Source organism: Aethalodelphis obliquidens, unplaced genomic scaffold (genome assembly GCF_003676395.1).
Source record: "Aethalodelphis obliquidens isolate GAN/ISIS:26980383/991018 unplaced genomic scaffold, ASM367639v1 scaffold58, whole genome shotgun sequence".
NCBI lineage: Eukaryota > Metazoa > Chordata > Mammalia > Artiodactyla > Delphinidae > Aethalodelphis > Aethalodelphis obliquidens.
In genome coordinates this window covers 5,578,893-5,605,907 of record NW_020838002.1, presented here as the reverse complement: position 1 = coordinate 5,605,907, position 27,015 = coordinate 5,578,893, and the positions used below count along the sequence as shown (strand labels likewise).

At 38.9% G+C, this 27,015-nt stretch overlaps 1 protein-coding gene across 2 annotated transcripts in view; it reads right to left on the bottom strand.

Moving 5' to 3' along the window:
- ANKFN1 (ankyrin repeat and fibronectin type III domain containing 1) overlaps positions 1–27,015 on the bottom strand; it is a 154,994-nt gene that overhangs the window by 43,326 nt on the left and 84,653 nt on the right. For both annotated transcript variants that reach the window (XM_027087289.1, XM_027087288.1), the window contains 7 exons: positions 26,755–26,852; positions 23,642–23,732; positions 18,142–18,249; positions 10,890–10,989; positions 10,464–10,596; positions 9,870–9,986; positions 1,627–1,842 (listed from right to left, as the gene is read on the bottom strand). In XM_027087289.1, the coding sequence (XP_026943090.1) occupies positions 1,627–1,842; positions 9,870–9,986; positions 10,464–10,596; positions 10,890–10,989; positions 18,142–18,249; positions 23,642–23,732; positions 26,755–26,852 (863 nt within the window). The remainder of the gene's footprint in view (positions 1–1,626; positions 1,843–9,869; positions 9,987–10,463; positions 10,597–10,889; positions 10,990–18,141; positions 18,250–23,641; positions 23,733–26,754; positions 26,853–27,015) is intronic.

Genomic DNA, 27,015 nt, shown 5'->3' with positions numbered 1-27,015 from the left:
ACATAATTAAATGTTAAGTCTAGGAGTAACTGAATACCGCCCTAATAGTTTTATTCCCCCATTTCCTCTCCAGTGTAAGGCCTGTATGGGAAGGAGGGGAGAGAGAAAAAGTAGAAGGAGAAAAAAGGAGAGTAGGGGGTGGGTGGGAATGACATCAAGCAGGAATGTGCCAGTCAGCGGGGGTAAATGTTCCACTTGGATCTGTGTGGAAACCTGATCTTGCCTCTATTTTTGGTCTCCTTCTCTAACAACTTTTTGCCAGATTGGAATTTTTCTGCACCTGTAACACATTTTTAATGTAATAAGTCTAGGAGAAACCAGGTATTATATCATGCTGGGGCCTGTGCTATGTTTCTAGGAGCAAAGGTAGCCCAGACTCCAACTTATCCCCATAGGGGATTAGTGTATTAGTCACCCTGTAAAAGCTCAATTTAATATGATTTTTAAAATGTTTCTTTTAGCACTTACTTATAAAAGGTGAAGAGGGGAACCACGAATGTGTCTGTGTTCCCTGCTCCCACCTACACACACACGCACATACACACACACACACACACACACACACACACACACACACACACACACCCTCACCCTCTATAAATTTCATATGAACCCAAATTCCATGAAATCAAATCCAGAGGTATTGGCTTTGACCAATTAGCTTACCTTTGCTACACTGGCCTTTATCCTGGTCTGGGCCAGAGCAAGTAATAGAAAGGTGGAATTATTGTACTAGCCACCCCTCAGTGGAGAATGAAAGTACGTCAGCAGGCTGGTTATTTAGCTGTTTAGGGTGATCTGAGGGGTTACCGGGCCAAGGCTTGGGTTTGGCTTGTTTGTCTGAGATTGAGCCCTTTCTTCCCCATTACTCCAGATTGGCTGTCTTGTCGATACATGCCATTGGTTGTGTAGGCCTCAAGGTAGTTGTTTCTCCTAGCTTTGCCACCTAACTGGAGAGCTCTATAGAACTCATCCCCATCACTGGATTTAAAAGAAGGAAAAAGAAACAGCTTGAAGCCCATGTTTACATAAGAACACGTGAAGCTGTGTGGTGGCGTGGAGAGAGTGCTAGACTCAGGAGCACGAGGTATAGGTTTGTATCCTAGCTCTGCCATCCAGGTTAAGAGACTGGATCTCAGCTGCCTGGTTTTTGAATTTTGGTGGCTATTTAGTTCTCAGGTGACTCATCTTTTATTTCATCTCCCATCCCTCACTCATTAAAATCCTAACTCCTGCCTCCAAATGTGATATAATACAGCAGAAAGTAGCCTGCTTCCAATCAGAAGATCCGAGTTCAACTTTCAGCTCTTCCATTTTCTAGCTGTGTGTCTAGGGGCAAATCCAAGATTGGTCGGGCCTTAAGCTGATACAATTTTTTGTGCTTTTCTTAAGGAAAGGAATACAAAATTATGAATGTGAAGTTTTTAGGGCCTTGGAAGGGACTTGTAGAAGTGACGAGCTGATTGATGCTTTTGAATCTTTCCTATGTGTGGAATACAAACAATGACATGCCTCCGGACCTCTTCATTCCATTACTGCATATGTAAATGGCTCTTGATACATTTCACTAGAGCCTCAATAAGTGTGTTTGGAATTTTTATTAGGAAAATTGAAAAGACTACATACCTGGATGGTTATCAGTAAAATGTCTAAGGCTGTTGGCTCCTCAGGTGTTGAGAGAGACTTCCTCTGGCTTTGCAGCTTTGAGATCTGCATCCATTTGCCATTAAAAAATGAATAGAGCATCTCCACCTCTCTGATGGTGACTATGAGGATGTTTCCATGCCGGTCTTTAATGGGTTCATAGTAAACTCTTCCCAAATTGTGTGTCCCAAGTAAATTCTAGAAACAAACAGATTTCTGGTAGCTTAGATGATGTGCAAACAAAGCAACATAACTGCAACAAAAGACACTGAATAATTATCTGATGTTTCTGAGAAGCTGTTTTTTGGTGGTGGTTGTTGAGCAGACTTAACCCTATAATAGAATATGTAGCATCATACAAATGTACTTAACAGAAGCTCAAAGAGAATGTCTTCACCATAAGCCTGCAAAGATTATAGCAAGAGGCACAAAAATTATGTTTTTTTTTTAAGCAAATTTAATATCTGTAAATATCTCTTACCCACATAGACACACCAGCACATAAACCTCAGTTACCAGCACTTGAAGAGAATCCCAGATGTTTTAAAGAAAAATGCCTGATATTTCAGGTATGCTACTTGTGGAGTTTTCAAGAGATCTACAGTAAGCTGGTATGAAGTGGGGTTGTTTAAAATGAAGAAGTGAATTGACAATGTAGCACATTGTACAGGTCCCCAAATGACTGCACATTCCCTTCAAGATACTTTAATTGGGAGATTGGCCTGGTTTGACTTATCTGCATTTCAGAGAGTTCTGTTTATTTAAAATTTTGTTAAAATTGTTTGTGAGCTAGGTCAACAAGGTAGACAATGCTTTTAGAAAGGTAAGAAGAGAAGGATGCCACATTAAATGTGAAGGGGCCCAGGTAGATGTTATTAAAATAAGCAGTTTTACAAATGTGCAAGGATTGAAGATTTCTAACTTAGAGCACTGGATGAATAGGATAAAATGCCCTTTTACTTTGAATATCTATAGCTTTTTAAAATAATTAATCATCTCAGAGCTCCTGGCTGTTATTTTTGTGAGCTCACATAAGTGCTGACAAGATAACCTGTTAGCAGGAGTGCAAAAATAGAACTGGAATTTGTGAAAGTGATAAGGATGACCTAAAAATGAATGAGCCAGCTGATCAGTATTCACATTTACAAAAACAGTGGAATGTTCCTCATAGGTAGGGACTATGTCTTTTTTTGTCTTTTCTTAATTTGCAAGGACAGAACACATACATAAGAAATTTCATAAATAATTATTGACATTATAAAAATTCATTTGGAAGGATTACTGTTTTTAAAAATGGCCTAACTACTCAGTCAGATTATCCCTTTCTAACAATTAACTTCTAAATCATAGAGAAGTAATTGGGTAAGGCTTTTAATCCAGCCCTGTGTAGTACTACAGTCTTATATAAAGCAGTTTGCTGCAAAGCAGTACTGGCCAATCAGCAATGGCATGCTGGTAAACTGGCCATCAAAAAAAAAAAAAAAAAAAGGCTTGATATATAATATGCCAATTTCTGTGGTGTAAATACTCCCACAGTACCCTATTTCAAGCTACCAAAGGTTGTGACAACAGGCTTTGAAAATCTCTGAATACTTAACTGTTGGCTCTCCTAAGCGAGTACAAGTTGGCTCCAGCACATTACTGCTGTTAAGCCTTTAGTTAGCCTGGTGTTGAGTTTCAGGTCTGGCTGCTGTTCATTAACACTTAGACTTCTAAAAAATGACTTACTCTTTCTGGCTCTGAGTTTCATCATCTAAAATTAAGAGTCCTTACAGCTCAGACATCCCTTACGCTAATCCTTACCTTATAGAATGATTGGTGGATTAAGTCAAGCAATGTATGAGAAAGTGTTTCGTAAACTTTCAAGCTTGATACAAGTAGGCAGGGTATGGGCTTTCTTTAGTGCTCCAACTGGAATTCCACCCTGGTTTATACTTACTCATTTTCAATACTCAGCCCAGGTCTCACCTTCTCTGGGAGGACTTTCTCAACTCTCACAGGTAGAACTTATCATCTCCTTTTTTGTCCCCTACTGCTTCGTGTACCAACTTGTATCTTAGCATGACTCTGACTTTCCTGTGTGTTGATGTACATGTCATGAAATCATGGTTTTTTCATCTCTGTTTCTCTGGGTTCCTTGCACAGTGCCTGGTACATAGTAATAGCTCAAGAAATTTTTGTTGACTGAAGTAACATCATTAGGACACTGGAAGATTTGATTTGCTTTGGATCAAAGTGGGTGAGTGGACATTGAATGAGATGGTCATTTCATTTAGGCAGAGTTTATTATCAGTGATTCACTGTTAGTTTTGGATATGCTGACTAAACGAGAAGCACTAAAAGTCTTCCTGAAATTCTTTATTGGTAGCAAATTGGGTTGGATAGCTAGCTCTGGGAAGAGACCAATTTAAAAGAGGAATATCTTTGTGAAAATAAGTTGCAACCACGTTCTAAGGGGGCAAATTTTCGGTTCTTTAGTGCCTAAAGGAAAAACATACCATGTTAATACCTGTCATGCTATGCCATCAAGATTAGGAGATCTGGGAACTCTGAGGATTCTACAAGGTAAAGAGAAATAAAAGGCATCTGATGGCTCACAGGAATGCCTCTAGGTTATAACCACAGCAAACCACAGGGCTGTCAGTAAGCCCTGGACAGATGCACAATACTTAGAGACTTTCATTCAGTTTGGGGTGACATGGGAAGTTGAAGGAGGTCTGGCGTAGAGATATGAAGGCCTGGAAAAGAAGAGTAAAATTTCGGGGAAACCTTCTCCCCCCCTTGAAAAATGAAAGAGACATAGTATTCATGAATTGTTACCTGGCTTTAGCTCACTAACACTCGTTTCTAAAAGCCGTAGAGGAGGAAGCTAAAAAAAATGGTACAAATGAACTTATTTACAAAACAGAAATAGAGTCACAGATGTAGAAAACAAACTTATGGTTACCGGGGGGAAAGGGGAGGAGGGATAAATTGGGAGATTGGGATTGACACATACACACTACTATCTGTAAGATAGATAACTAATAAGGACCTACAGTATAGCACAGGGAACTCTACTCAGTACTCTATAATGACCTATATGGGAAAAGGATCTAAAAAAGATGGGATATATGTATACGTATAACTGATTCACTTTGCTGTACATCTGAAACTAACACAACATTGTAAATCAACTATATTCCAATAAAAAGTAAAGTAAGAGTTTGCAGAAAAAAAATAAAATCTGTGGAGGAGGAAAGTTTAATATAACCCAAACTAGTTTCAGGTTATTCCTGTATTTTGAGGATAAGTAGTTCAGGTATCTCTCAGTGTAAGAGGAATATACCCTTCTGCCTCTTGGGGCCTCTGCCATTTTCCGAAAAGTAGGAAAAACAGTGTGGGGTCCTGGCCACTTATAGGCTTTCTAATCTTATTATTAGTATTTTTTAATCCTAATGCTGGCAGATACTTATCTCTCCTGCCTAGGTCATATTAATTCATACTTTACCTTCTTCCAAATAAAATGTAAGACCACTTCTCCTAAATAGGCTCCAGATGATACAGAATAGACTTTTACCTTTTCTTTTTTAACTATAACGTATATAATTTGTTCTGTTTAAAATTTTTGTCTGCTTTTTGTAAAATGAATGCACAATAAGGTGATGAAATATTGGAAAGAATACAGGCTTTGGAGTTATATAGATCAGGGTTTGTATCCAGGCTCTGCTACTTCCTATCTGTGCAACCTTGGGCAAGTTATTTTCCCTTTCTAGGCCTCAGTTTTATCCAGTGTTAAATGAATATCAATAATAGTAATTTCTCATTATGGTGTGGTGAAGATAAAATGAGATATAGTTTGGAAAGCACTTAGCAAAATGGCTGGCACTTACTCTGTTAGAGAAATGAAAGTTGTTTCACGATTATTATTTATTATCATGTATTAAAGAACCTTCGTATGTATAAAAGAGATAACTAACGAGAACCTACTGTATAGCTCAGGGAATTCTACTCAATGCTCTGTGGTGACCTAAATGGGAAGGAAATCCAAAAACAGGGGATATATGCATACGTATAGCTGGTTCACTTTGCTGTACAGTAGAAACTAACACAACATGGTAAAGCAACTATACTCTAATAAAAGTCAATTAAAAAAAAAACTCCCTATAGAGCAGAAACTGGAAAATAAGGCACAGGGTGTACAGTGGTTTGTATGTACTTGATGAAGGTAAGTCAGGGTGCCATGGAAACAGAGGAGAGGGAGAAGGATGGCAAGGAAGGCCTTTGTGTGCCGTGATAAAATGTCTGCGCCACTCTTGAAAGAGTATGAGTCAGGGAATGACATGGTCAGCATCCTTTATTGGCTACTCTGGCAGGAGTGTGGAGAACAGGTTGGAGGGTGTTAAGACTGGAAGCAGGAGGACGACTTTGGAGGCTTTTGACATATCTGGAGTAATGAAGCAGTGGTAGTGATGCTGGAAAGGGGGGGAGAGTAAAATGAGATATACCATAGGTAAAGCAATAGGATTTATGTATGGCTGATGCCAATCGAGCTATTTAAGGATGCCTTTTAACGTTTCTCAGAACATTGTAAGACATGTTAGATTAGTAAAAAGACCTAAAATATTAAGCATAAATCTCCCCAAACTTATGTTTCTTCCTCTTCTGAAAAGTTTTTTTCTATGCCTTGTCGCCCCCCGCCCTTCCACCCCCCCCCCCAAAAAAAAAGAGTGGCTTCAGTATTTCGAGACATTTTCATTCTAAAGGTCAGCAAGGAGTTTGGGCAATAGGTATTACAAAAAAAGATGAAAGTGACTGCTGTTGTTTAGGCAGGTGGTGCTCTGACCTTTGATGGGCACTGAAAGGGGTAACTATTAAGTACTACGAGGCACTGGTCACTGTGCAGGGCTGGAGAGCTCTCCAGGTGGTAACTATGGCATGAGGTACATTTCTGTGATCCCTTTTCCCTTTGGTTAGATAGCGTACCCTCAAGTGTGATCTTAGGGGTACAGGGGTTGGACTGATAAATACAGTTATTTATCCAGCCAGTACTTACGGATGATCTGCCACATGCCACACATGGGGGATATAGTGGTAACCAAGGCAGATACATTCCCTGGGCTCAGGGACTCACAGTCCAAGTTGGTCAGTGACCAGATAACGATACAGATAATTAACTAATGGTATTATGCTCACCATTCTGAATGAAGAATGCAAGGTGCTATGTGAGTGATTCACTTAATTGGGAGATCAGAGAAAGGCTCCCTGAGGAAGTAGAAAAATGAAGCTGAGATCTGAAGGATATGTAGGAATTAGTGAGACAAAGAAGTAGAAGAGGATTCTAAGCAGAGGGAACAGCATTTAAGCTAGCAGAGGAGACTGAGAAAGATAGGCCAGGAAGTTGGAAAAATCTGGAAAGTATGGAGTCGTGGAAGCCAAGGGATGTGGCAGTTTAAAAAAGGAGAGCAGGACCAAGTGTATCAAATGCTGCTGAGATGTCAGTTGCAAAGAGGATTTAAAAGTGTCAGTTGGACATAGTGAAACTGAAGTCATTGGCAGGGATGGATCCAGGTTTTGTAGGGGCCTGTACCACACAATTTTGGGCTCCTCTTTAAGATAAAGAATACAAAATTACAAATATGAAAGTTAGGTATAAAAGTGAATTAAAAAAAAGTGAATATTTAGACTAAAAAGAAAATCTCCCCCAATACTGGAGTATTTGGAATTTCTGATCCCCTTTCCCTCCTGGGTTTCTTTAGGCAGTCTATCACGAAGATTGTAACCCAACTTCCCTTCCCTGAGCACTGCACGACTCCCACACTCGCGGGGTCATGCAAGTGAGGGGCCTTTCGGCTCAAGCTTTACGAGCACCATCTGCCTCTGATTACTGGTGGCCTGAGAGAGCAGTTTGGTAGGCATGGTGGTCGCAAAAGTCAGGGAAAGAGCTTGGAACTAAATGGGAAGTGAGGAAGTAAATGCAAAAGGAGAATGTTGGCCACCCTTTCAAGAAGTTTGGTTCTAAAGGAGAGAAGAGAGATTGGTAACTGAAGGAGGGAGTGAAGAGCTGAGATCCAGAGCACATGTGAGGGATGAGCCTTGGGTAGGAGGAGTGAGGCTTTATCTGTTGGAATGGGGGGGGGAGGGAGGAAGAGAAAGTAGCATCAGTGCAAGGAGGCCTTTCAATTTGGCAGTGGAAAAAGAATTATTTCCTATTTATTTTCTTGATAAGTTATACAGTAAAGTGTCACCTGATGTGGGGATGGAGAATGTGGGGAAGGGGAAAGAGATGTGGTAGAATGGAGAAGGTTTTAAATAGTTGCCTTGTAATTTGGGAAAGTGAATTTAGTAGAGAAATGGAATGTTATCACAAGGTAACCTTATGTGTGAGAATTGTAGTCATGAATTTAACATAAAACCAATCATACCTCACCCCCCCCTTTTCAGTGATGCTTTTTCTGCAGCAGTGTACAACTACTCTAGTGTAGACATGTTGGATTCATCCAGGCTTGGATTTTTTTCCAAATAGATAATATGGAGGGAGACAGTGGCCAGAAATTTAGAGGATTTTCAAGGGAGTGATTATGATGGGCTAATTAATCTAAGCTAGGCAAGGAGGAAAATGACCTCAGAAGGGGGCTGATGCATTATGAAAAGTGATGGGGGTCGGTACCTTGGGGGGCCAAATCCAAGAGCTGTTGCAATGGAAGTAATAGTTGAGTAGGGCACACTGACCATCATGACTTCCCTCTAGCCCCTCAGTGTTTAACTGCAGTGGCTTGTGACAGACAGCCTAACCCTTCTCATGTTACTGATATCAGATGAAGGTGTTCTAGGAAGCCTCTAATAAACATAAAATAAAGAGCCCCGTTTGAAATTCTAAAGTTGTTCAGTCTGTGATCTAAGCACGTCTGGGCTGTATGGTGGGCTAATGGGAGGGTCCATTAAGGACTCCTGGGAAAGAACTTTACTAAGGGACCAAGGAGCCTACTGGGAATGAAGTTTATCCTAAAGAAAGAGGTGTTCTTGAGGTCTAGTGGCTTGATCCAGCTCAAGCTGGTCAGTGATGAAAGGAAGAGGCTCTTTGAATTCAGCACAGTCATCATGGCCCAGCTCCAAGAACTTCTTGAGTTGAAGGAGAAGATTCTGTAATCAAGAGTGAGTTGAAATGGAGAGCACGGTTTTTTTAAATCTTACTGAGGACAAAAGGCAATATACTGCCTATGCAATGGAGCATAGAACAGGAGGTTTAAGGGTTACCTTTCAGAATTTATTATAATAGCAAGACAATAATTATTATTATTGCAAGGAGTCAAATTATTGCATGGGTCAAGAAATGAAATTCGTGTAATTGCAGGTGGGGGTGGAACTGTAGAAAATCTTTTTTTGTTATTATGACTCTATTTTTATGCTTCGGTTGGTATGGCCTGGCCGAACACAGCTTATGTAGATTCCTGTTATGTGTATCTCTGGGGTTGATGTAACTGACAGCTTTGTAGGTAGATACCCATCACTGATCAAGGCTTATCGATATCTTAAAGGGCCCAGTTCTATGTTGCAGATGTTTTTTTGTGCTAAGAAGCACGAATTCAGATATCAAAACAAAACAAAACCAAAAACAATGAAAGGGAAACCCAGAAGAGACTGGTTAGAGTTCAATATCATTTCTAGGAGGGGCTCTGGAACCTACAAAGATTCTTGCAGGGCTTGGGGACCTGATCTGATTGGGTTAATAGTACAGAAGGATTAAATTCAGAATTAAAGGTAAGCTTTTAAGTTTTTTTTTTTTTTAAATTATCAAAAATGTATGCAAATGCCTTTGCATCATTGATGCCATAAGCATCAAGCCAAGAAACTCCTTAAAATATCTGGGGGTCTCTTTGTCTATCTCCGTATACTCATAGATGCACAGGATGCCAGAGCATCAAGAGGTCTTCAAGGGAGCTAGTCAACCTCTTATTTTGCAAGTGATGAAACTCAGACCCAGAAAGGAGAAATGAGTTGACCGATTAACATCAAATCCAGAATTCAAGTCTCTTTACTCCTTGTTCACACCTAGACTCTTCAGGTTAGACCCCTGTTCCTCCTTCCAGGAGACTGCCAGAAGCACAGGTTCCCTACAAAGGCAGGTGTGCAGCTCATACTGTCCAAGAAGACTTCATATATCCTTTCCAGGTAGGATTGGTAACTGAACTGCCGTGTTTTTCTTAAATTTCCTTGGAGGTCTGGGTTGAACCCTGGCCCCTCACCTGTAACTGGGCTGTTGCTGCAAGCATCTTCTGCCGAGTTTGTAGTACTGTGGACGAGGACATCGAGATAGGTGTGCTTTGCCTCAGCCACCTTATATCTTCCCACATACAAGACAGCTGCAAAAGAAGTCACGAAGTCATATCATCGTCCAAGCCAGTACATGATTTAGGTCGTGGCATCAAAGCAACGTAGGGAGAAGGAAACCTGACCCTCGATGTTTGTTCTCCAGTCCATTTTCAGATGCATGCGAAACAACTTTTTGATCTCTGTCCAATTGGAAAAAGATCTGAATGTTAATGAAACCATCAGATTCACATTTTAGTCTTTGCCAAATGATCCCATAACTCAGAATTGTGGAGACACAATCTGACAGGATGGAAGCTTCTTTGCTTTGAAAATGTAGTGTAGATACTATTTTGGCATTCTTAACGACATAGGGCAAATCAGGGCTGAAAGAGGCCTTTGAGATAATTTACTCCCACCCCAACATTTTGGTCACTGGAGACCCCTCAACCCCTCAACTAAAGTTTCAGAGATTTATGCACAGACTGTTGGTGCAAAGTGGGGAAGAATAAAATTAGAACTCAGGATACCTTTGTGAACCACAGAAAATCTTGTGCAATGGAACTGGTGTGAGAGTCATCTATTTCAGCAATCGGTATTTGATCTTCATTGGTGACTAACATATTGTCTTTGTAATAAAATATAACAGCTATGTAGAGTCCCCTAAAAAGAAAAAGCAAAATAAAAATTGTCCTCAATCATCTTCTCCTCCAAGCCTGGATCATGGAAAAAATATTTTTGGACATGATAAAAGATAATTTAAAATATACCTATGAGCATATTCTTAAATACAACAAATTTATTGGCTATCTTGTCCAAATTTTCAGAAGAAAAGTGAATTTTGTATTGTCTTAATAATAAAAAAAAGAGAAATTTCTACCAAGTTTCCACTCAGAACCAAAAGCAGCAGATTCCTGAGAAGCTAAGACTTCCTGGAAAAACTACATAGGACCCACCGTTTCAAGGTCTTCACAAACTTGTTTGAGGAATGGAATAGGTGTTTCAGGCTCCTAGAGACTGACTGCTTGCGGCCCGTGGTTTGTAATTTTGAACTTTCTGGAACACAGAAAAAAAAAATACAGTGTAAATTCCACTGGAAGAACAACACTCTCAGTGCCTTCTTCCCACCGTTTTGCCTTTCTGTCTCCTGTCCCTTCAGTGTCACTTATACTCAGTTTCATGTAGGGATTCAACTCATTCATTCCGTCAAGATGCTTTTGTATCTTGAGATGCCAGTAGTTAATTAATGAACAGTTCCTCAAAACTGTTGGAAATGAGTAACATTTATAACTCCAGGTGAAGTCACTTAGGTGTTTTGTTTATATTCTCCTTATTTATTAGGAGGTGGGATATGAGGAAACGAGATCAACTTTTGTCCCCAGCTCCCATTGCCTTTTAATAGTCACATACTTCTCAATGTTGGCAAAGCTCTTCTTGTTAGTCTGCATATTCCATTAAATTTTTTTTTCATTATAAAATTAATATAGGCACATTGCAGGAAGTCTGGAGCATAGAAAAAAAGAACAAAATCCCACACATATCATCCTGCCACGTTAGTAGAACCACTGCTAGCATTCTGGGGTAGTTTTTTTCCAGTGTGTATGTTGGCTTACAAAAATAGTTGTAGGCATAGGTATGATTATCCTTGTTATTCGGAAGAAGAAACTGAGACAGAGAGGTTAAGTGGATTGTCCAAGATAAAAAAGGCAGTACCCAGAAAAACAAGCATTTGTTCACTGAATAAATATTTATTGGTACACTACTATATGTTAGGTTCTATGGTTACAGTGATGAACAAATCATCCATTGCTTCTGTTTAGCTCTTTTATTTACAGCTGGAGCTCTCACTGATAAAAGTAGTAGATTTCCTGTAGCAGTCTTTGCAAACTGTGCTCCCTAGAGCTGAACTAGATGGTCACTGATTTAATTCTCATCTTAAATGTAATTAATGAAGGGAAGCTGAGGTTATTGGGGTCATCACCAGACTCCTGACAGACGTGTTACTGGGGATGAGAACGTGGTCCATATCACTGCTGTTAGACATGGAAACCTGGGTGGATGGCCCATGCCTGAGGCCCAGTGTGGCTCTGCCTGTGATCCTATAGGAGCAGTTGGGAATGAGCTGATTGACAAAAGCATTCATGCCAGCTTCAAGCTTGTGTTGGTAATGGTTATTCCTGGCAGAACAAAGCAAAAGCATTTTTTTCTAACTTGAACATGTATTTTGCTGGTTATATTCTACTTGAAAATAATGCTGCTGGGACTTCTGATTAAAGGCAGCATATTGAACTTATTTATCACATACTACTCTCTCCCAAAATCTTACTAAAAGCAGAGTAAAGAGATTTAAAAAAGAGGAAGTGACGTAAATCTGTCAAGACAAAGAGATGGGAAAGGAGACAAAAGCACGTGAATTTTGGTAGCTAGAAAGCAGATGGACAGATGGATTTAGCAGACCTGAGAAAGCTGAGAAGTAACCTGACTCACCCATGGGCACCGTATACTGCTGGGAGAGTGGTGAATGTGGAGCTAAAATCAGGGTGTTTTGTTGAAATCTGTTTAAAAAGTAGCTAGACTTCTAAATATCCTCTCCTACCCTTTCCCCACTCTGGAAGAAAGCTAGTAGCATATTCTCTGGAAAGCATAAAAACAGAGATCTTTAGAGTGAAAGATATGGTGTATGGTTAAAAAATAGAGGGAGGGAGTGGTATGTACTCAAAACAGGTGGATTAAATGAAAGTTTCCATACAGAGTATTTCCCCACTGGACTCTCGGAACAGTGGTACTCAAATTTATATTCTCCAGGCAGAACACTGGAAGAAGCATCTCTGGAGACTCTGATTAGCGTAAGAGTACACCTAAAGATTCTGACATTGGCTTTACTGCTTTCCTAAAGATAAGGCCATGCCAGATCACCCTACAGTGATCTGTGTAACTAAGGAGCCCTATCCATGTGCTCAGAGCTTCCCAACAGCTATTGAGTTCTCTTCTCTTAAATCTGAGTACACATCCAAGGATCACTAGGCAGTTTGAAAAGCATGTCACAGAAAAAACACAGGCCAAAACCAAACAAAAGCAATTTAGAGGGGAGACCATGTTGAGAGAAGAAAACATAAAATGAAACAAAGCCTGTCATTAATAGCCTGAGAGACAAGCAAAGACATTGCATCCTTGTAAAAAAGATAAAGGTCTGTAAGAGAAATATTCAGAGAACAATAGAGAACATTGGAAATTAAAAATATGTTATCAAAGTCTGAAAAACCAAATAGAAAATAAAATTGGGGAAATCTGCAAGAAAGTGGAGCAAAGAGACATGAGGATGGAGAGTAGGAGGGGCGGGGGTGGAAAACCTAAAGGGCTAGTCCATGAGGTTCAGTATCTGAATAAGAGTTCTCATAGGAGAGAGCAGAGCAAAAGGAGGGGAAGAAATAATATAAAAAATAATTTAAGAAAATACCCCATACTTGAAGGCTATAAGTTTCTGTATTGAAAGAGCTTTTGCCAAATGTGCAGCACAACAGACAAAAATAGAGCCACATGAAGGTACATAACAGTGAAATTTTAGAATACTGAAGGTGAAAAGAAAACTTAAAACCTTCCAGGGTAGGAAAAAGTAGATTTCATATAAAACTTCTGGAATCGGAATGGTATCAGACTTTTCAGCACTGAAAGCTTGAAGGCAATGAAGCAACACCTTCAAAATATGAAGGAACATTATTTCAGTTGGGAATACTATACTTATCTACTTCTATACTTATTCTTATTTATCCTAAATAAATATTAAATAGAATAAATACATCTTAAGACACTTAATGTATCCAAAAATTAGCTCCCAAGTGTCCTGACAGGAAGCTACTAGAGGAAAGGCTCCCACCAATGGCAGACAAACCCCAGAAAAAGGAAGAGATGGTAAACAAAAAAGAAGAAATCCAGTATTGGAGAGTGGCAAGAAGAGTGCTCAACGTGGTGGTGAAAGGAGATCCTAGGGTGCCAGTAAGGAACAGACATAGAGGCAGCCAGTAACCAGGCTAGATTGGAGCAGGTCAGAGGGCTCTATGAGAGGTTTCTTTAAGAAGATGCCATTTGAAACAGTACTTATGTATCTGATTGTATTGAGAGAAAATTGAGAGAACTGGAGAATAGCTTGGGGATTAATTGGTTATAAGCACATGGAAAAATAAAAAAACACATAATAAAAGTTGATTATTATCTACAGAGGAAACAAGTTATCCAGGAAAGGAAAATAATCATAAAATTTATACGATCATTATAATGTTAGCAATAAATATTGATCTTATTAAATGACTATATTAGGAGAATGAGGGAGTAGGAATTACATATACGTAGAAGAGGGTGGAGGGATAAAAAAGAAATAATCATCTTCCTTAGTGAGATAATAACTATATATATATATTTAACATACAAATCATTTTAATGAAGGACCAATTCTACTTTGTATATTTTTTTAAAAATCAAGAATTAGCAATTATAAGCCTGTTATTTAGAGATATGGAGAAAATATCAAAATAATTGAGCCTCTAGGGAAGAGAAAATGGAGGATGGGAGAAATTGTTTTTTCATTCATAATAAAGTTCTTCGTAGTGCTTTACTTATTTTAAGTAATTCAGTCCTCAGATGGCCGACAGGTTTATATAATTCTTATCTGCATTTTACAGGTGAGCAAAGCGAGGTATAGAGAAGCTGGCAACTTGCTTAAGGTCATGCAGATTTGTAAATGTCTAGCCTGTATTTGAACCCACATAATCTGCCTTCAGAGTGTAGTCACATATAACTTAAATAAAAATGAAAACTAAACTAAAAAAATTAGACTAAAAAAAAGAGAAAAATGAGAAATGCTACTACCAGTTGGGAAAGGGACCCATGAAAATGTCCAGTATTTCAGGTCTCCTCCAGTTTGGGCACATGGTACAATACAGTTGTACTTTTGGAGCTCTTGTGGTTGGGTTGGGGCCATGTGACCAGTTTTATCAATGAATTTTGAGTGTAAATGATAAAGTCTTGTCCACATGACACCTTCAAGAGTCTCTTTTCCTTTTCCCATGGGTGCTGAAATATATTTCCAGAAAGAGGATCATGACAAGACAGAAGGACAGCCAGCCCTCAGGCAACCGGTGGTAGACCTATAGCATGTGGGAGAAATAAATATTTGGGGGGTCATGTGGATACTACAGCATGATATAGCCTATCTTGACTGATACAAGGTCTAAACTCACTTTTCTCCTAAGAACCACTGTGGCTTCTATTCTGTCTCTGCTTAGTTCAGGGCTCTGGAGCAATGGTTAGTTTTCTGGACTCTGAATGAAGCAGATCTTTAGCTTTTAAGTGCTTGGAGCATAGAGAGCTTATGTTATTCATACTGGTATGTCTCGCACCTAACACGTAGGAGACAGTGTTTCAATTAATGTTTGCCAGTTGAAAAATTGGATGATAATTGAAATTCACTCCTGTAGGGGACTGCTTTAGTGAACACAGTTGACTTCTTTATAATTCATTGTGTATGTCAGGGCATCAACCCTGTGGACAATAAAGGCCACTCAACATCTCCATTGAATTTCCGTCCCAGTACTGAAGATGCGAATTAGCTGTGGCCAGTTTTTTAGCCAAAAATAGAGAAATTAATGTGGGTTTTGGTATCTCCCATGCAGGGCTTTGGTAGGAGAAGGGATGTTTTATTATTAGTTCTGCATTTAGAATATGCTGTGTATCTATTGAGTACTCCAGGCTCATTACAATGGAGTCAGTGATTATACTTTAATTCTAGGACACATAAAATGCTGAGGATGAGAGCATCTCATTCTTCATTTGGAAGAACAATGAAAAAAAAATAAGCTAGAGTTTGTAAAGTGCCTACTCATGCCAGATGAGTTTAATACATTATCTAATTTAATTCTTGTAACAGTCCTGAAAGATACATATTATTATGCTTGTTTTTTTCTGATAGGGAAGCTACGGCTCAGAGAAGTTAAATGCTTTTCTTAAGTACACACAGTAAGTGGGTGAACTGGGGTTTGAAGTAATTGTTTTTTCTAATTATAAAATTTGTAAACCACGTAGTATCAATATAGTTTATTTTAAATAACAATTTTGTAGTTTTCTGTATGCAGTACCTAATTATCCTTAATTTATCCTTTTAGATTTAGAGAGATTTATGTTGTATCATCTCGGAAGGTCATTTCTCTTATCCTGGCATATTATAGGTCAGTGTTCCCCAAAGTTTGTGGCTTGGAACACTAATTCTGTAAAAAATGTTTTACAGTGGCCAGGTAAGTTTGGAAAATGCTTGCTTAACCAAATTCAAAATTTCTTTTTATTAGAGTCTTTAATATTTTAATGTCTATTTTACATTTCCAAGAGAGGGATATATAATGTAACAATATCCAAATATACTTGACTAGAGACCCTTTTCCAGCTGAGCATCTTATAGAACCACTCTTATGTGGAACACACTTTGAGTACTGTTTAAATATACATTTCAATATAAAAATATTCCTCCCTTTTGGGAAGTTCTACCTTATGCCTTACTTAAAGCTTTCTTGATACTGTGTGTATATTTACATCCCTGTGGGGTGAAAATAGGTACATGATAAAAGTTGGATGGAAACCATAGAAATAATTGGGCTGTCTAGACAATCATTTCTTGATTATTGGAATGTAATCCAGTAGTAATGGGGAGAACATCTAAATCCTCAGATAATATAAAAAATAATCCCTCATTCTCATGAGTAGTTTTAGCTTTCCCCCTCTGATAAAGACCAAACACAAAGTGGCTTATGAATTGCAGAGAATAATCTATCCAATTGCTTCATTATTTTAGCCTGCCATGCAGGAACTAATGGGCAGGGAAATGATGGAGAGGCAGAAGAAGAGAAAGGAGCCTAGATAACGCCTGTCTTGGTTAAATGGGCCCTGGATAACTGAGAACTGAGTGTATTTGGTCGGTGTGGAATGTTGAAGGCCCTAGTCTGGGTAAAGTTTTCCTAGAGATCCGAGAATGAAATCCCACTTGGGTTTCCTTCTTAAGCCTCTTCCATGCATATTTACATCTCCTAATGAACCAACCACTCATTAGAACATTATTTTCTTGCAAACAGTTGCCCTCATTTCTAGCTATAGCCAACATTTCTGAAGGGCTCTGTTGTCATAGCTATACAGCAACTGGGAACAACTTTTTGCTAATGCTAAGTACGATTTCTTTATACCTAGTCAAAACTCATTTAGCATTTCTTAGTCTCAACCATAGATTATTAACCTAGCTGGTCCTGCAGTGCCCTGAATCTAGAGAGTACAATGCAGTTAGAGATGTGATGGGTGAAGGAGCATGGAAAATGAAAACTTTATGGAAATTTAATTCTCCAAATAAAACTAAGTGCCTGCTCCACGAATCATTACACAGATCAGAAACCTGACCCTGTCCCATTTGAACAGCCCAAGTAGAAAATAATCTTTTTAAAGCTTCTCAGAGACTTTCTGGGTGTAGTTGGCTAGGTCTAGAGAACTTATGCTCTACTTCCTCTTGAGCAGTAGTATAGGGGAAGATTAAAATCCAGTGCCCTGTCCTGATGTAAGGGTGGGAGACAAAAACGAGGTGTGGCAGGAAGACTGGCTTGGAGACAGAAAACCTACGTTGGTATCTTGATTCTGTCTCTTCTTGGCATTGTGACCTTGGTCAAGTCACTTAGCCTCAGTGATAATTGCCAAAATGAGGATTGAAAAAGAGATATTGGATGTGAATTGTATGTAAATTTTATAATAAATGTACACAGAAGTTTAATATTATTGTTGCTTTTATAATTGGTTGTGCTTCCTCAGGGATGTTCACAGAATTTTTGTTGCAGGTGAAAAGTTTGAGCGTGAATATCCCGAAGACTCAGCACACTGAGAAGTTTTGTGAAGGTACAATTTAAAGGGAAGGGAACTAAGGGCAGCTGCAATTTTTCCTGTGCTTGTTTTCAAACTGTTCCTATGGAGTGAGGGTGCAAAAGAAAGAGGAAGGGAAGGAAGGGAGAGGGAAGTCTCTTCTGAAGGGTTAAAGTAAGATAGTGCTGTAAAGTGATTCCAGATGTACAAATATTAATATCTCTCTCCCTCCCTGATGAATGAGAAGGTATGACCCAGTTAGGAAACTGCTAAAATTACCGGCGCCACCGAGACCTCAGTCGATGGCCCAGCACAGATTTTTATCCTTACCCCGGCAACTATAATGCTGATGAAGGGCTCGGACCTGCTGCAGCAGACCTTCCAAAACTTCACTCTGTCCCTTGTGTCTAGGCGCTCTGTCGTCATAGTCTTTCCAGTCTATTGAACAAAAGAAACAAACAGAGTAAAATTTTCAAGTAGGCGAGGCCTCTTGCCTGCACTGCCTCGGGAGCTGAGTTTTGCTCATGCTACCCACAGACTGTGCGGATGAGCACCCAGTACTTGCACAGCTAGCAGGCATTACCAAGGGTTTGGAAGCTGCCATTTTTCAGGCCCTGTGCAAAACAGCAATTGTGGTTGGTTTCTCGAGTTGGGCAGTTTTAAGGCAAGAGAAAATGGTAATTGAAAGCCAAAAGAAAATAGAGAATTTGGGAGTCCAATTTCCCCTCCCCCAGCTCCTTACCCTCCTTTTCAGCGTCTGTGTCCTAATCAGTTCCCTGTCACCTCTCCACTCAGCACCCCAAGTCGCCACTGGATTTTCACAGTAGGAAAGAAAGGGGTGGGAATGTGCAGACTAGATGAAATCCACGGTCCCAATGCTTTTATTGTAGGTTTGACACTTTTGGCCAAATTGACATTTCTTTCCAAGGAAAGAGCCCATGTCAGATGCCAAGAAATGGAAATCTACATTTTGCTCTAATGAATGTCTGCTTTGGTTAGCTGGCACAGCAACTCCTGCACAGACTCCGAGCCACCAACCACCCTGTCTGCTCAGTCTCTAAATATACAGTATTAGCTTACATGGCAAATTTAAATTGCAATACCCACTGAGATTTTTCTCCCCCTTCTATTTTCATTCCATTTGGCTATAATGATATCAAGAGTAATAACCCGTATGGGACTAATGTCAAGATTATAATTCTGCTGTCTCCAACTCTAGATTTTTTTTCGGCAGGTCAGTCATTTCATAGTCCATCCCTATTCTCTTTCCCCTGGTTTTACTTTCTGGATCTTTCAAAAGCAACAACTTTAAGTGCTTCTTGGTTGAAATGCTTTCTCTAAAATTGCTAGACATTCTTTTCGAGAAAAGCCCGTTAGTTCACAAGTATATTTGAGGCTTAAATTCTAATCGAACAAGTTTCAAATTCCCTCCACCTAGAGTGATTTTAAAATATGGAGTCTCCCTTGTTTAGAAACTTAAGCAGATGCCATGACAGTTAAGGTTAGGTAAAAGCATTCCGCATTGGTCCATCCAAGGCCGAGTAGGACAACATAGTTAGAAAGAATGCAGGTTCTGGAGTCAGATAAACCTGGGTTTGAGCCCTGGTTCTTCTGATTCCTAGCTCAGTGTCTGTAAAACAAATTACTTATACTGACAGGGCCTCTACTCCGTAGTATGAAAAAGGAGTATAGTACCTATCTTGCAGGATTTTTGTGAGGATTAGATGAGAGGTACATTAGCTATCCAGTGCAATGTTATGTGGAAAGCCTTATGTAAATAATAACTTAAAAAGAAGGGAACTCATTGTTGGAAAGTTAACTTCCTGAGTGGTGAGTATGGAAACATCATTTCTTAACCTTAGCAGATAATTCCCTTTGAAGAGGAAGGCCTCAGAGATTTTCTAATTCCTCCTCCTTCCCACCTTCCCCCATGTACCCTTCTTCATTTTACCTCTTAGAAGACTGAGGCCCAGAGATAACCATTCCAGTTCTAAATTTTTCAGCTTGGTGGTGATGGTGGCATAGCCAGGACTATAACATAGTCTCACGACCCTCCGTATAGTGCTCATTTCCTTATACCATGGACATGTTTTTGTTTTTGTTTTCTTTTGAGAAGGAGGGTCAGAGTTTGGTTGGAGTCTGTGTGGTGTGGCTTAGTTGTGGTCAACTCTGGAGACAGGGAATTGGCATAGGTGCTTTCTGTGGACTCTGTTCTTTGTTGGCAGAAACTGTGACTTAATTTCTCTTTGCTTCAGGTTTTTTCTCTGTAAAGTGAGCTTTTGAGTCTCTTTTTAGGTTATTTGTGGTTTCAAAGAAGTACTGTAAGTAAAGCACCATTCTGGGCACATTGGAGATGCTCATTAAATGTTGGTGAGGCACTGTGACTAGAAGCATGATGGTGTTCACGTAGGATGGGCTAGGAAAGATCTTTTACTGGGAAATTTGGAAATGTTTGAGGGAACGAACTCCAAGTGGCCCTTGGACTATCTATAGTTTCCCTGGTATCTGGACACAGTGAGAATAAACATTGCTCTCATGTATTCCCAGAGGCCGTTATGAGTTTGTTTCCTTAGTTGGATGAATGTATCTGAAGTACTCAGATAAGATGAGCAATGTTGTTGGCTTGAGTAAGACTCCTGGGGGACTGAATTACTATATGGCCCTGAACGTGCTAATACATTCTAATGAGTGTTAATACTGCCATCAGTGCAGGGGGAGATGAAGTGGACCTGGCTCTTTCAGCTGAGGCCTATTACATCAGAGGTGAGCTTGAGCTGATGACTTTATGGTACATTAGAAAATTGCTAATGCTAAATTGCAGCCCGAGTGAGCACTGGACATGATGCCAAGGTTTTTGGAAAGAATGAGTCTTTCTCATAGATGTTTGGAAGGTTCTGATGACTACATAAAATAGGAGACTTTAGGGATGAGGGAGAAAATTGAAAATATATTAAGAAATCAGGAGCCTGACAGGAATAAACTTAGTGTGGTAGGAAAAGAGCAGATCATGCCACATAATACTGTTCACTGTTCTGGTAACGAGACACTTGAATTGCAATGCAGTGCAGAGCCTACATTCACTGGTGATATCAGGGCTTTCCTGATCGTAACTCAGACAAGCCTGTCTGGGTCCTTTTCTCTTATTATGTACCATACCATACAACATAAGTCTATAAAAACACATTCAGGCCTTTTGTAAAAATATTTTAAAAAGTTTTATAGCTTATTGGAACATATTACCAAATTTCCAATTATTCTGTCATGTTAGAATACATTGTCTTCTAGTAAATATCTGAATACTGATATATGTTACATCACAATGTCATAGTCTGTTTATAAATAGAACCAGAGTGTTTTTATATTGTTCTTTCCAAGTGACATGGCATGTCTGCAGTGACTGTAATGACATGTTTGGATTTCAGTTCTTTGCCAGATACCCCTACTAATCAAATGTGCTGTTTTAGAAAGTGTTGCCATTTGCTACGTTAATTACCAAGTAATAAGTAACTCTTCCCAGACCTGGACAACTGTTCTTTTCATTCTGGAGAGAGCTCTTCAAATGGGCTCTGAGGGAGAGTGTCTGAATAGAACTTGAAGTTTATAGAACTGGGACATCTGGTGTTTATAAGTAAATACATCATACAGATCAGAATTTGCATGGGGTCTGCGTTTGGAGTGGGTTTCCCTCTGACCCACCTTCAGGTCTAATTTTTTTTTTTTTTGCTGTTCTATCCCTTCTATCCCTCCATCTCCAAAAATACATACTCTTTTTACCCCCGTAGAATGAGATGGGTTCCCTAAGTATCTTAATCTTCCAATATTCCCCGTATGTGTTTCTGGTAAGTCTTCAGTAAGAAAGATGTCCAAGTAAGACTGGAATAGTTAAATCGTCAAATGCTAGGGGACTTAGGAGTCTTAGAGATGCCTGGTATTTGTGGTCCAAGGCTCTGTGTGGCCTGATTTAGCTAGCTGAATCCACCAGAGGCAGTAGTCAGGAACGGTTGGCTGGCTCTTAGTCTGATTGCCTGCCTGATAGCAGGGCATTAGCTACCACAGCAGAGTCTTGACTAGTTCAGACTTGAATCCTGGCTCAGCCATGTTACCAAAGTTGTGACCCCAGGCAAGGCAACACCCTCTCTGAATCCTAATTTCCTTATTAATAGAGGAGGAGGACAGCATAGTGGTTAAGAGCAAGGAACATGGGGTTTGGACCTGACTTCAGTGCTGGCTAATTTTCTGTTGTTGGGCTGTATGTATGCGTGTATGTACCTCAATATTAATAGTTCCCTCATCAGTAAAATAATAAAAATCACCTCAATCTTCATAACAAACCTTAACAGGTCTGTTATGAAGATTGAGTTAATCTGTGTAAAGTTCTTAGATTAACATGCAGCATATAATGAGTTTTATCAATGTTAGCTCTGCTGTTGATGGTGATACAGATGATGATATGATGCTTAGCCACAAGATGGGAACAATGACTGTTGTCAGGATTAAGTGAGACACTGAATGTGAAAGCCCATAACATACCACCTGATTCATGGTTTTTCCTGGGCAAAGGGTTATTATAATACTTGAAAAATACAAAAATATATAAAATAGGAAACTAAAGAGCCCATAATCTCATAACCCAAATATCTGCTGTTAAATTTTAATAGTTATATGCAGACACCCCTACCTAATTATAGTCAAACTCACAGTTTAAATGTTATATGAAAAAAATTATGATGTTTGTTTACATAAAACTTATAAGAATTTCTTCTATACAATGGATCATTTCTTAAAACACCATTTTTAGGGGTTGCATTTTATTCTATAGTATGGATCTATATATACCATACTTTATTTAACTGCAGAGTTAATATTGGATATTTGTTCTCCCCACCACACGTGATATTTCACTATATCAATACATTGCTGCAGTGCACATCTTTGTTCATGATTGTGTGTCTGCCTCTGTTTCTTTAGGTTAGATTCTTAGATGTATAATTATAGGGAAAAAGAAACGAATGTTCTTATAGCAGCTGATATAATATGGTACATTGTGTTCCACAAAGGATGGAGCAGTTTGCACTTTCACAAGAAGTGTATGATACCATTTTAAATGATCCCATTAGTGAAGATTTTTAAAATAAAATATAATTCAGAACAATAGGTTCATTATGCAGAAAACTCTATCATGTAGTATGTCTGGAGATGTTCTTCTTGTTAATTAAATTTTCTGGTTAATAGAGAATTGCCAAATACACCAGACATAAATTATTAAGTTTTAGAAGGGGCTTTGCTGGGTTTTTCAGCCACCATAATAAATATTATAGATTTCTGTTTGTGGCAGAGTGTATCAGAGTGCCTGTTAATAAGAAAGCTTTTCTTCTGACAGAATGTAAGTAAGATTTGCTAGACTTTTGGTGAAGAAGGGGAGGTGAGGTCTAAAATGGACTGCGTGTACTCTGGGCCAGCCAGTCCTACTGTGCCATTTCAGTACATCTCCACAAAAGCCCTGTGAAGGGTATGATCGGACCCATTCTACAGATGTTGAATTGAGACTCAGAGACTTTAAGTAAATTTTGAAAGTCACACAGCTAATAAAAGGTATAATGGGTATCAAATTCAGTCTTGCTGGTTCCAAATTCCCTCTTCTTTCATTCCACTGAGTTGCTTCCCAGGGGAACATTTCTGCAGAGGAATCATTCATTATGTGGCCAGATGCTACTCTGAGGACATCTTATTAGTCCCAAGCAGTGGGGAGAGGGAATGGCAATGGCATCCTGAGGATGGAATTGGAGTTGGAGTCTGGCCAGGCTTGAGAGAGTTCACAGCCACCACCTACTAGAAGGAGAGGCACATGCTGGTGTCGTGGTCTGAGCAGGTCCCCATCCTTTCATGTTATAAGCCGAGACTTGAACAAAATACTGTTGGCCCTGCAAAGTATCGAAATAGAGAGAATGATGGGTTGGGAATTTTATTTAGTCAGTTTTACCCTAGAAGCTTTATTCTGTGTCTGATGAACTTGTTCATCCCACTACCCATACTTTAACTTTCTAGCTTTTCTTGACTATTATGTTTTTACATGATAATAAACATATTTGGGGTGCCCTCTTAGTTTCTTTGTGCTTTCTTTTTTCAAAATTGGAATATCATAGTTGCTTTTCCTGACCTTCCCCAAACCATTATACACCAATTTTTAAGTCATAGTTCTGTAAGGTTTACCAAAACCTGCAGTTTCTCACCCTTACCTCTTTTTCCTTATTTTCTCCTCCCCAGTGGCAACTACTATCACCTTTTTCTAGCTGATCAACTTGCTTTACAAGATCAACAAGTTGTAATGAACATCTTTTCAGATTAATAATTAGAGATCTGCTTCATTCTTTTAGTAGTTGTATAGTACTTCACTTTGGGTAAACACAGTCATTTATTTAACCAATCCCTCATTAGTGGACATTTAGATTGTTTCCACATTTTATGCTAAATAAATAATGCTGCAATAAATATCCTTTACTCAGTTATTCAGACATTTTAAAAATTAGTTCTTTGATGCTACTTCAGTTTTAAAACCATTATTAAGACAATGGTTTATATGCTTTAATGTTTTATGACATTAAGAATTAAGGAGTTGTGGCTGTATGGAGGCTCCTCAAAAACATAATAGACCTGCTGCCATGTGATCCAGCAATTCCACTCCTGGGTATTTATCCAAAGAAAACAAAACACCAATTTGAAAAGATATATGCACCCCAGTGTTCATAGCAGCATAATTTACAATAACCAAGGTATGGAAGCAAACTAAGTGTCCATTAACAGATGAATGGATAAAGAAGATGTGATTACACACACACACACACACACACACACACACACACACACAAAATGGATTATTACTCAGCCCTAAAAAAGAGTGAAATTTTGCCACTTGCAACAACATGGGTGGGCCTGGAGGGTTATTATGCTTAGTGAAATAAGTCAGACAAAGACAAATACTGTATGATATCACTTATATGTGGAGTCTGAAAAATAAAACAAACAAACTAGGGAATGTAACAAAAAAGAAACAGACTCAGGATGTAGAGAACAAACTAGTGGTGACCAGAGGGGAGGGGCAAGATAGTAGAAGAGAATTAAGAGGTACAAACTACCAGGTAAAAAATAAATAAGATACAAGGATATAATGTATAATACAGGGAACATAGCCAATATTTTCTAATAACTTTAAGTGGAGTATAATCTATAAAAATATTGGATTACTACATTCTACATCCAAAATTAATATAACATTATAAATAAACTATACTTCAGTTAAAAAAAAGAATTAAGGAGTTGTTTTTTGTTTGCTTATAATATTTTAAAATGTTTTATGCTTTTATATTTGTGCTTTGAGGAATTTTTTTTTTCTGATGAACCCAAAGGGGTATTTTAGGAGTCAGCACTTGTTAAAGCATTGCTTGCAAAACTTGTAAAGTGGTGTTTGAAGTTAAAAAAAAATAGCAATCGTTGTAGAGCCTTTGCTAGGGATTTAATAGTATTGGCCCTACCATATCATAAACTTGATTTTTATAACATTAAAAATGGGTTTCTAGGTACCTCAAGGATATGGGGATTCTCTGAAGTGTAAATCTACTTCTAGGCTTTTATGTGATTAGGATAGTGTCTGTGTTGCTCTCATTGGATGACCAACTGCAAAACCTTAATCCCTGTAAAAAATTAGTTCAAATATTAGAGAACCTCTCTATGGAGAGTTTTCCATTTTTATCACCGTATCACTTTTTCTTTTAAGCAGCGGAAATTCCCTCGGGTTCTCTCTGCCCCTCTTCCATCATGTGAGCTATAGGGTTGGGAGTCAGATGACAATAGCATCTGTAGGGGCCACCCATTCAGGGGTTTGTTTGTTCTGCTAATCCACGGTTTTGGCCCCTGGTGTATATGTGTAAGTAAGACTAAAAGTTAAGATTCTGTGATGGTGACCCAACCACCAAGAATTCTATTAGAATAAGCTGGTTCAAACTTGAAGAGGTGCAACCTAACACAGATTTTTAATTCTGGGCTTCAGGATTATGCTTTACAGATAACTGTTTTAATTGACTAACCTTTTAGAAAAACAACAAGAAAATTCTCCTTCTACCTCTCACATATGAAGGTCCTAAGATATTAATTATTTGAATTGGATAAAAAGGTACAGGTTTAATTTAAGTTTACTTAAAATCTTTTTCAGTTGAAAAGATTTTGATGATCCACTTTTGTTGCATTTAATTGTTTGAGGAAATATAGGGTTTGTTCCAGTCCGGACTGATTTGTTAGGTGTTTTTATTTTCTGCATTTCATATGCTTATATGGTTTATAGTTCTATAAATAATTAACACTTAAGTTTAGATTGGTTAAACAAATAAGCACAGTCTGTTCCAGTTTTTCATTCACAGTTTAAATTGGTTCAGGTTACTGAGAAATGTAGTGCCACCACATATAATTTCTTTTCTGTGAAAGCACATTTGGGCAGATTTTTTTTTTTTTTTTTTTTTTTTTTTTTAATCAAGGGAAAAGGGTTTCTCTCAGGAAATTGTGTGACTCCAATTGATGACTGATCTCAACTGAGGCTGTGGGGATGAGGGTTAGATGAAGCTATTATTTTTACCATCAGACAGGGAGTCAGAATTGGATCTCATAGAGCCTTTGATCCCTCCCCAAAGATTAGACTGCGATCCAGAAAGCAGCAGCTTTCAAGGCTTGCATGAGGCCAGTCTTTTTCTGATCTCTGTAGAACATGGCAGCTTACAAAGTGGTTCATGCTGTCTGCTCACTCCTTTGTGGGGTTCAGATTATGGGTACCAGACATAGCACGCTTAACGAGTGGCAGTTGTTGCCAGAGGACTGGGCGTTGGCTGTTGCTGGGATGTGTGAATATCCCAGCACAAGCATCAGGGGTAGGGGAATGGGAAGTCTAATGGTGTTTACCATTGTGAGTCCTGTGATTGTGCATCTCAGGGTCTGCAGGTTTTCCATGATGATTTCTCCAGCCAAAGGACAAAAGTCTTTAGACGTGCTCCATTCCACTGGATGGAAAGGGGAGGGGGGAAGAGGGGGAGGCAGGGAGGGAAAGAGAAAAAGAAAGAAAGAGAGAATAGTCATCTACCAAGAAGCATCATAGAAACTCTAGCATATAATCTCTCTCAAAAACAGTAAGTTTACCCTCCTTTCCCTGTATTGGCACATCTA